Consider the following 10426-nt stretch of genomic DNA (forward strand, 5'->3'; position numbering starts at 1 on the left):
GAGCGGGAGGGGGGCGGGGGGCTGGGGAGGAGCTTTGGGAGGAGGTTAGAAGGGTGGTTGTAAAAGAACATTTACAATAAAATAGATTGGCCTCTTAGAGATATCTTAAACATGGCAGACAACAAAGGCAGAAATACTACAGTTCACTACAAATCTGCAGTAACTAACGGATGTCCACAGAAAATAGTGAATGATGAGGAAAAATCCCCTTGCTTGGGGAATTTAAAAAGTGCTATCAACACATGCAGTAGCCTACTACTAAATGTAATGCTCTTCTTTAGAAAACTAATGGTGTAGGATGACTGAAAATAGCATACCTCTACCTACACCAAAGCGGATTTGAATAGTTCCTATTTCAGGACAAAAATACAGCCGGTTCTCAGTAGTTTGGCTCTGTGTTGTCATAGGAACTGCAATTCAATGTAGACTTTCTCCTAGTAACTCTTTTCTTCTTTTGCAACTTCCTTTTTTTGCACATAGAAATGTCGCATAGCCTATTCCCTTGATATAAACGTATACAGACAATTCTGAACTTTACAGAGTTAATAGCTGTATCAAATATTCACTTTCTCACACAGACATTACACAATTTTCATTAATTATAAACACTATGGTGGTTCTTGGCATCACATCAACATTCTCGTTTTGCAGTGAAGTGCACAAAGTAAAAGGGCAGTTATTACTCACCTCTGCGACATCCTTAGTGATTCCACGCGCTAGTTTAGAAAGTGCTATATTTGAATATTAGAGGGAAAGCATAATTGCAAGCCGCCGCTTTCGAAATTAAAATGGTTAAACGAAGCGAAGTAAGGCATCCAAGCAGTAAGTCTTGATTAGAACTCATTAGTTAAGCTAAGCATTTCTAACTAGAGTTGGACAAAGTCTCGCGCCAGGCAGGCTGCGGTTTGCGCTGCGCTTCTGACAGCTGCCATGGCAACGAGATCAAAGCCTCTTCACTGCTTCTGAGAGAGGGGGCATCGAAACGGAATACAATACCATATCAACTATAACGCATATTTCGATTCTAACACATAATGATAACTCTAGCCGCTCATTTTCATCGTTTTCTTATCTTATCCGATAAGCCGCGAGCATGTCAAGCCTCTGTTACTAAGAAGCTCTTGTTTGGCATCCCGCTGTGCAACACAACACAATACGACGCCACGCTTGCGTAGCTCAGCTCATTCAGTGTATGAATGCAGTTCGGCTGTTAACAAAGCAATTTGGAAGAGTCCTCCGACGCAGCATGTTTTGAAATAATTGCTGTCACGTTGGAAGTGAGCTATTCCTTTACTTGTATGTCTGATCTGCCATTGTGGAATAACAGAACCATTACAATAAAGAGAAAGACAGTAGCCTATTCAAACAAGAGTGGTATGAAAAAAATGTTTTATATGTTGTAGATCTTTTAGATGTAACTGGTCAAATTATTCAACATAATTCATTCATGGAGAAGTTTGAGATAAAATGTTCCTTTAGAGAATTTAATACTTTGTGTAAAGCCATCCCTCTTGCTTTAAAACTGAATACAAAACACTCTTACGTATTCAAATGTATCTGTTAAATTGCCTGAGTTAAAGATTGGAGAAGTATATATTGGGGACAAAAAAATGTAAGAACAAAGTAATAGGCAATGTATTAAAATGTAAATTATTTTCAGACTTCAATACACCTTTAAAATTAAAACAATTTGAAAATGAAATATTTAAAAACAAATTCTGTAATTATCTTAAATGGCCAATTCTGCCTAAAATGAAGGATATTCAGTTTAGGATTATTAATAATGTGTATCCAGCTGCCGAAATTTTACGGAAAAGATTTTGAATAGATCCTTGCGTTTTTTGTTTAGAAGAGCCTGAAACCATTGAACATTTCTTTTTTTCTTGTCCAGTCACATTGAAGTTCTGGCAGGATCTTTACAGCTGGCTAAATATTGATATCAACACTGATATTCCATCACTGAATTTGTTTCAGGTTTTGGTTTTTGGTTGTGCAGATGGTCTTTCGAAAAACATGTCATTGATGTTAAACATTATTATTACAATGGGTAAATATCATATACACAAAAGTAAGTGGAATAACAGTAAACCCTCTTTAAATTGCTTTAAAAATGAATGTAAAAAAAATACTTAGAATCTTTAAAACACTTATCCAAAGATAATCAATCCCTTGGGGAATTGTATATAACCATGTATGAGTCTCTTTCCTTTTAAGACTGGTAAGATTTTGTACCCTTTATTTTTTATTTTTTTATTTTCCTCCTTGAAACCCCCTCAAATGTTTAAAGAATGTTTGTTTTGTTTGTTATTGTATGTAGAGAGAGATATATATATACACACACATGGACATTTATGTATGATGGAGATGTGATTGGTAAAGTGTATATTTTGTAATATGCATTTTATTGTTCCCCATTTCAGTGTGTAAATTGAAACTGTTCAATAAAAAACAAAAAAAAAGTATGTCTGATCTGCCTGCCACATATTGTTTGAATTCTATAGCCAAAAGACCATGTGGGCAGGTAGGTATGTAAACGCAGACAGTGGAAGTGCAATGTGAACTTTATTTATCAATGGATGCATCATTTGTCCTTGTCTCATACTTTCCTGGTGGTCCCACCATGGATAAATGTTTAAGGGTTCTGTGTTCCCTTACAGGCTTCCCTCTATGATGGGATGTGAACAGCTACAGACTGCTGATAGCAATTTGTTAATAAAACTGTCAACAATGAGGTTGTCAAAAAATTAGTGATATTTTTGTTTTATAGACAGGCTGTGTTAAACCCCCGCAAGTATTTAATCCGAACCCAGTGTTATTTTGTGAAAACCTTTTTCTTTCCTTTCCTGCAGACACAAAGAATGGACTCCAGTGAAAACTTAATAAGATGGAAAGACCATTTTAACAATCTTTAATTTGGAACATGTCTCGGTTTACCAGACTACGCCCCTAACTAAAACCAAATGTTTTTCAACTGCTGGATTTCTATGCATGCTTCTCACAAAAAGACCTGATGGTTTCCACTCTGCGTGGTCTTCAAAAAAGAGACCACTGAACAATCAAATGTTGGTGAGTCTGGTGTGAAGTTGCCTTTAATGTGGGAACTGTTATGCTGGAAATTCCTTGCATGTGTACGTATGTTTAATGCGTATTTTCCTATTTCAGGGGCAGCTCCACAATTGATGTGTTTTTTTGTTTTGGCAGGTGTTCCATCTCATTTGATATGTTTACATGGAGAAGCACATTGATCAATCTCCGTCCAAATTATTCACACAATCAAAAAATAATGCTGGCAAGACTTAACACTTTCCGTGTAATGTTGTGGTTATAGTTGCATTCATCTGGCTTATCTCGTTCCATCAGTACCCTCACATTCCTAGAGGAAGCCAAATTATGTTTTGCAGTTGAATCAATGCACTACTGCTTCTACAATCAACTGCATCATTTCAATCCAAACTTCTGAACAATTTATCCATTAAGATTCCATTGATATTGTTGCGAATGTTTCAATTCAGTTTCCACTTTTCCATATCACACACACAATAGGCACTAGCCATTAGCCAGAAAATCTAAAGCTAAACAGAGGCCAGCTGAAGATTCAGAACAGGTGAGCTTCCTTGTGGTTAAATTTAGCCGACTGCCTGGAAGTCTTTGAGGGATTGCGAAGAGGATGCAAAAAGAATAAAACAGTCGTGGGACAGGAAAAATAACAAAACAAAATTCACCTGCTACTAACTACACATTGCAAGTTGGATTTTAAGTGAGACTTTAGCATTAAGTATTAAGTCATATTACCGGTAATATTATATTATAATAATTAAGTCTATGATATTAGGCCCTATAATACTTGGATATTAATTTATTATTAGTCATTATCAAACCAGAGTACTTAACAGATCAGTTGGTACATTCAAATATGAATATATCAATTTATATATGACATTTTTAACTATTTGAATGGCATGTTAGCAATATAAAATATCTATTGTTACAGTATTCATGATTGAAAAGTGCAAAAACTACAAATCTAAAATGCTTTACTGATAGCCTATACAAATCTTGAGAATATTTGTACATGAAGCATATTTCAGCCTGTGGAACTGGAGGTACTTACAAGTCCTCAATAAAACTTTCGCATGCATATGCTTCTTTGATTTTTTTTTTTCTAAACAACCCTCGTGCGAAAACAAAAACACAAAAGCTTATTCTGAAATTCGAACAGTCTTTTTGTTTATATCGCTATTTTAACAGGGAGTGGAAATCCGATGTGTCGCACGTCCGCCACTCACATTGTTGTTGGACAGAAACTTGAGTGATTCACTTTTCCGATCGGCCTCGGGAGGCGTTACTCGCAGCACTATATCAGCTAGTGCAGAGAGCGCAGAGGGACAATCACGCCATCCTCTCGTACGGAAAACCACGAGACTGACATTTTCTCCAGGCATCGGAATCTCGTTACCAAAGGCTACATTTAAAAGTCCAGGAGCACCAAAACATACCGCAAGGATTGTAAGTTTATTTTTACGTCTTGTTTGTGTGTGCACGTGTTTTTGCGTGAGAGCCCTCTCATACGCGTATCGGACCATACTGATATCCAAACACTTAAAACTAATGATATAATGTGTTATAAGTTATCAGGTTTAATATTGACTTTAAAGACTTACCTAGCTTGCTCCAATTTTACACTCTGAAAGTTAAGGTACTTAAAAAGCACTCTTTAACGCGAGCCCGAAACTCTCAGTTGAAGGTGTGGATTAGCAGTGTCGCATCCCGCGGATTTGTCCCTTTAATACCATTGTCCACTTGTAGCCTATTTCATTTAACATAAAATTAATGCTGCTGCACATTAGAGAATAGGCTAGGCTACATCATTTTAAATTCTTATTTTAAGAGTAGGATATGCACTCTTGTGTCTTGTATAAAGGGGCCAGGTAGAGGAACTCTTTCTTTCGAGACTCTTTCGGTCTGTTTTCTCGGTTCCTGTGAATCCATTCATGTAAAAAGTGAGGGTGTTTGTTGGTTGAGGTATAGAGAAGCCGCGTTTTGTTCATTTTTAAAATTGCATGTGAATTTTACGGGAATTTGGGGCCAAAGGTGGTTTCAGCGATATATATTCACTTCTGTAATTAAAACTCTTCTCCAGTGTTGACTCGGGCAACTTGCTATTGTTATTAGCTATTTTTTTTTGCAGTTGTTTCTATTTATAAACAAAAATGTATTTATATAAAATATGTATTTCTGATTTTTTTGTAGTTACATTATAGTAACTATAGGAGCCTATGGTAACGTTCTGTGGGATTAATTAATTAAAATTTCCTTGGTAGCCTATCTAGTATTCATTCACTTTCAGTTTACTTTCATGGGATTTGTTTTGCTCATTGTATTGTTGTTACATCATTTTCCATACAATCACACTTACAGTGAAGATTTCATGCTTTAACCATGACTGATAATTCCCTTAATGCTTGCAAAACACTTGGAGTGAAACACTACTGAGTTTCAAGGGAACTTAGAGACTTCAAGTGAGAGAGAGGGGGAAGGAGGGGACTGGATGGAGAGTCGCTGTGTCCGCACAGCTAACTCTTTGTGCGGGCAAGTGTGCTTGCTGCCTGGGGCCGTGAGATCAGGTGAGGGGGCCGTTGTGTTTGAGCAGTGTAAATGCAACAGTTTTACAACAAGGCTGGGGGACGTGATGGTGGTGCTTGGGGCCGTATGTAATGGACCATCACATTTTATGACACCTGATTTTTTAAATTGCACCTGGTAAGTCAGGTCAGAGGTTTACGCTGCCCTCTCTGTCTCCATAATCTAATGATGTCAGAGTAGAAAGCTGTAAAATAAGTCCAGCTCTGTCTTTGTTTTAGAGGATCTTGCTGTATGTAAGGATCACAGGATGCATTAAGAGCAGCTGTGTCACTTCTCATATTTCCTTTAATGATATTAAGGTCAGGCGCTAACTGTGTTCCAGGGTCAAAACAGTGGGTTGATTTGGAATGAAAATAAACAAGCCTAAACAAATTCTATCACTTGATGGTTCTTTAGCAAAACACAAGTTTGCAGTAGTATTTTTTTTTAACACCAGGCCAATTGGAAACTTATTTCTTCATGTTTACTTCAAAAATGACAGATTAAGAAAGAGCATAACTGTGTTTATCATTTCTGCTTCACTGCACAAATTTTTAAAAGCATACCTAAATGTTCCAATGTTTTTATTATTATGAAAGCCCTGAGGGTTGAAGATGAAAAATGTGTGATTAGAGACGTGTGTACATGTGTGTTTGGGAATGTGTAAATGAAAAACGTTGAAATAGCGCCAATGTGTGGCTGTTCTCTGTTCTCTTTAGCTTTTGTAATTTCAAAGCCTGGCATCCAGTCCTCAAGCTGAGCATATCATATTGAGAAAAGAACCTTTCACCCCTCTGTGTCGCAGAGGGAGCAGCCGCCGCCCATCCTCCCTTCTATCTATGACTTGTCTCACTTCTAATGGGCATCAGTCTCTCTAATGCCTCCAGAGGCGTCAGACTCTGTTCTCTATCATTGTACTCTATCGCATGGCCCATTGGTTGTGTTTAACTTTTTGTATAGGAAAAATGCCTCCCATTTGCCATGGATATCTACTTAGTTTTTCACTGGGTCACTGCATGACAGCAGAGGTCTGCCATCAAGTTTTTGCTCAACCATCTGAGTTTTGCTTCTGGGCATCTAGTCCTTATGTTCAGCAGAGTAGTACAGCACAGCCTTTGAGCAATGAAGCACTATTGCTTTTTTATTAATTTTGTTTGATAATATCACACACAATGAAGTAACACTAAAACAAATTTTGAACAATTTGTAAAAACTTTGTCTGCAAAATCAGTCATGTGGTGCAACCAACATGCAGAAAAAACACGTGCAGTTGTTCATGACTGTGTTTCAAAGTCAATAAACCTCCTAAATATAAAAAAATGTGACCTTTTTAAGACAAGGCAAGGGTGATTCATGTTGTTAAATGTCATATGGTGCGACTCTTCAAAAACATATTATTTCTTAATAAAAATGTAACATTATTTGTGAACAAAACTTTTTTTATATCTTTGTTTCAAATAATAATTAGGATGTGTACAATCATGAGTATTCAAGCAGAGAAAAATATGCTATCACTTTTTACTTGATGGTTACACCACATGACATTGATTAAATTGAAAATCTTCATGAATACAATGAACGCGAAAACAAAGATTTTTCCTTCTTTATTCTGGACACTCTTTTTTGTTATTGACTCTTCCCTTTTTGATATTGTGACATTGATAGTCTGAATTTATTCATATATTTAGTGCAATAAATCCATGCAATGAACTCTTCAAGAAAAAATCCTCTTATGCAGTAAAAGGTCCTGCCCTCTGACAAGGGACCTGGTGTGTTCGAGATGTTTCAGATTATGTGTGTTTTATAAATAAACTTTCTTTGTTATACATTTTTCTGTCCCTCTGAGTTTAATTAGACCATATTCTTGTTATTTTTTGTCTGCCTACGTGTCATAACAGTGCCTGTTTTTTGTTTCAGGTCACTGCCGTTGTGTCCCAGAAGTGGCAATAACGAAGACGTGCCAAGATGAGTGGGAACGTGAATGACTTCAATGACATTTTGGACGCACTGGGTGATCTGAACTTCTCAACCCTTGACGATAATGTCTCCCATGTGGAAGTGTGTCACAGCACCTTGAGCCAGAGGGCTTTGCTCTATGCCCTCTCCATTCTCTACATCTTCCTCTTCATCATCGGCCTTGCCGCCAATGCTCTGGTGGTGTGGGTGAACGTGCGATCTGAAAGGAAACGTTATGAAACTCACCTCTATATCCTCAACCTTGCCATCGCTGACCTCTGCGTAGTGGCCACTCTTCCGGTCTCGATTAGTTCTCTGCTTCAACTCGGCCACTGGCCCTTTGGTGATGCCATGTGCAAAATTACACACCTGATCTTCAGTGTCAACCTCTTCAGCAGTATCTTTTTCCTTACATGTATGAGTGTGGACCGCTACGTGTCCGTGAAACTTTTTGGAGATGGTTCCAGTCAGAGGAAGAGAAGGACCAGGCAGCTAATCTGTGTTGGTGTTTGGCTGCTGGCATTCTTTGCCGCCCTCCCTGAAACATACTTCCTCCAGGCGGAGAAATCCAGCCATTCAGACAGCATCATATGTAAACCTATGTACCCGGTGGACAGTACTAAGGAGTGGACAGTTGGAATCCAAATGAGCTTCTTCATGCTCGGCTTTGCCATCCCCTTCCCTATCATTGCTGTGTTCTACGTCCTCCTGGCCGGTACCATCCAACCCTCAGCTGACCAGGAACGTCGTATCAGCCGTCGCCTCATCTTCACCTACATTGTGGTCTTCCTAGTGTGTTGGCTTCCCTACCATGGAGCTCTTCTGCTTGACACTCTAACCTTTCTCAACGTGCTTCCCTTCAACTGCACACTGGAGAACGCTCTCTATGCAGCACTGAATCTCACCCAGTGGTTCTCTCTCCTTCACTGCTGCGTGAACCCCATCATCTACAACTTCATCAACAAGAACTACCGTTACGACCTGATGAAAGCCTTCATCTTCAAGTACTCTACCAAAACTGGCCTCGCTAGGCTTATCGATGCCTCACATGTGTCTGAGACAGAATACTCTGCTGTGGAGAACCAGGGACCGTTATGAACATTCTATGATGGTGTTGATCAACACCAAACTTGTAATCTCAGAGACAAACAGGGAACAGTCTTATAAATCTCTGTGGACGTCTTGCTCTTGAGGCATTGCCAAATTAGATGTTTGTAAAATAGTGAAACAACTTTGTATACATACAGTTTGCTTACCTTTATAAACAGATGAATGTTTATTCCTTTTGTTCAATTTTCTGACAGTTATAGATGTATTGAGAAAGCACTTGTATTGATTTGATTTGTAAGCGCATGTAAGCGTAGTAACTCTAGCTAGGCTCTTGTGTCTGTGAAATTGGTGGAAAAGTCCCGGAGCCACAGAGAGACTCATATAACCCTTTCTCCACTTATCTGTGGCTTTCCTACATCTGCTGGAAAGACTCCAACATGCTTAAACTATAGGTCACGTTTTCATACACATTAATGTACAGTTAAGTTATGTCTGGTCAAACGGAAGGGAATATTGAAAACCCAAACAACTGAGTGGAGAGAAACAAGTCCAAATCAAGATTAGATATAGCTATTGTAAATTGATGTCATGCTGTATGCTATGCGTGTGGAAAATGATACACTTTTTTGATAAGTTGTACATTTCAAGAACAATGATAGCAGCATTTGTAAATGTTTTGTAAATAAAATTATATTTATATACTCTGTGTATGTGATCAGTGTTTTGAAGTATTGTCTGACATATAAAAATGTGCCATTAAAAGATGTATCAATCTTCTCAGAATTGTCTTAAGGATGTTTTTTTTTTTTTGTCTGTGTATTACAAATTAACCCATAAACACTTTTTAAGCATTAGCTTAATTATTACATGCCTATGTTATGCCTTCTATCTTTTGTATGTATCTTTTACAATACATCTAGAAGACATACACTACTTCTGATATGCAAGATCATTAATAATTTACAATAGGGTTGAATTTGTTTACATTATTAATACGCTATTAGTTAATTAGGGGTATGTTTACACAATTATTATTATTTTTTTGTGTTATGCATGTCAGGCCAGTAGTTGCCAATGTCACTTTGTAAAGAAACTCTATGCAAACACGTAATACACATGTGCATAACGTCAGAAAATCGCACAAATCGTTTTTGTAGGTTACACAGAGAAAATAACGAGTCAAAACAAATGTTATACAACTTTAAATGTTAAAAATCTATTAGTGTAGAAAATTATCATTAAGCAAGATTATTATAATGGAGTATTAAATATTAGTCATATATATTAGTTTATTAGGATATTAGTAAATTAAACTTTACTTGAAAGTCTTATCAAATCATTATATTTTGTGAATTTGCATTCATTTCTAAAATAAACCCTATGCATTTTTCGTTTTATATTTAGCTTAAGCCTACATTCAGACCTACATATGATCAAAGTAAAATAAATTTACAACTAATTTTTAGTGGAAAACTGCCCATGTGGCTTATATTGCCATGATGAACAGACATGACTTACTGGTTCATATGGGTATGGTTGTGTATTCGTTTGTGTGTACTTAAATCTCCCGGGAGGTCAGACTCATTCTGTATCTTCAGTGAGTTCGCCTCAGAGAGAAGGGAAGTTGGTTTAATCCATACCAACTGTTCCAGGAGCCTCGTTTTCTGTGCTTCTCCTTTGTAGTTCTGAAGAAGTTCCAGGTGTTTGTTTCAAATATACCCTGCTGTTGTTCCCTGTGACTGGGTTTCTAGACAGTGCAAATTAGAGAAGGCATTATTACCGTTCTCTTGGAAAGTCC

General features: G+C 37.5%; 2 protein-coding genes across 3 annotated transcripts in view; one reads left to right on the plus strand and one right to left on the minus strand.

Annotated features, from left to right (window-relative positions):
- Positions 1-957, minus strand: part of drc11 (dynein regulatory complex subunit 11) — a 34728-nt gene extending 33771 nt beyond the window's left edge. The window contains exon 1 of the mRNA XM_016486715.1: positions 688-957. Coding sequence (XP_016342201.1) covers positions 688-698 — 11 coding nt within the window. The 5' untranslated portion in view covers positions 699-957. The remainder of the gene's footprint in view (positions 1-687) is intronic.
- Positions 958-4360: 3403 nt separating this feature from the next.
- ackr3b (atypical chemokine receptor 3b) lies at positions 4361-9399 on the plus strand. Of its 2 annotated transcripts, none has more exons than XM_016486615.1 (2): positions 4361-4507; positions 7543-9399. In XM_016486615.1, the coding sequence occupies exon 2, from the start codon at positions 7588-7590 to the stop codon at positions 8674-8676; it is 1089 nt and encodes a 362-aa protein (XP_016342101.1). In that variant the 5' UTR covers positions 4361-4507; positions 7543-7587; the 3' UTR covers positions 8677-9399. The 2 variants fall into 2 exon arrangements, with proteins under 2 accessions (XP_016342101.1, XP_016342100.1); XM_016486614.1 differs by having other exon boundaries at positions 4361-4506; positions 7540-9399.
- Positions 9400-10426: the final 1027 nt, after the last annotated feature.

Source organism: Sinocyclocheilus anshuiensis, unplaced genomic scaffold (genome assembly GCF_001515605.1).
Source record: "Sinocyclocheilus anshuiensis isolate Anshui unplaced genomic scaffold, SAMN03320099.WGS_v1.1 scaffold101, whole genome shotgun sequence".
Classification (NCBI taxonomy): Eukaryota; Metazoa; Chordata; class Actinopteri; order Cypriniformes; family Cyprinidae; genus Sinocyclocheilus; species Sinocyclocheilus anshuiensis.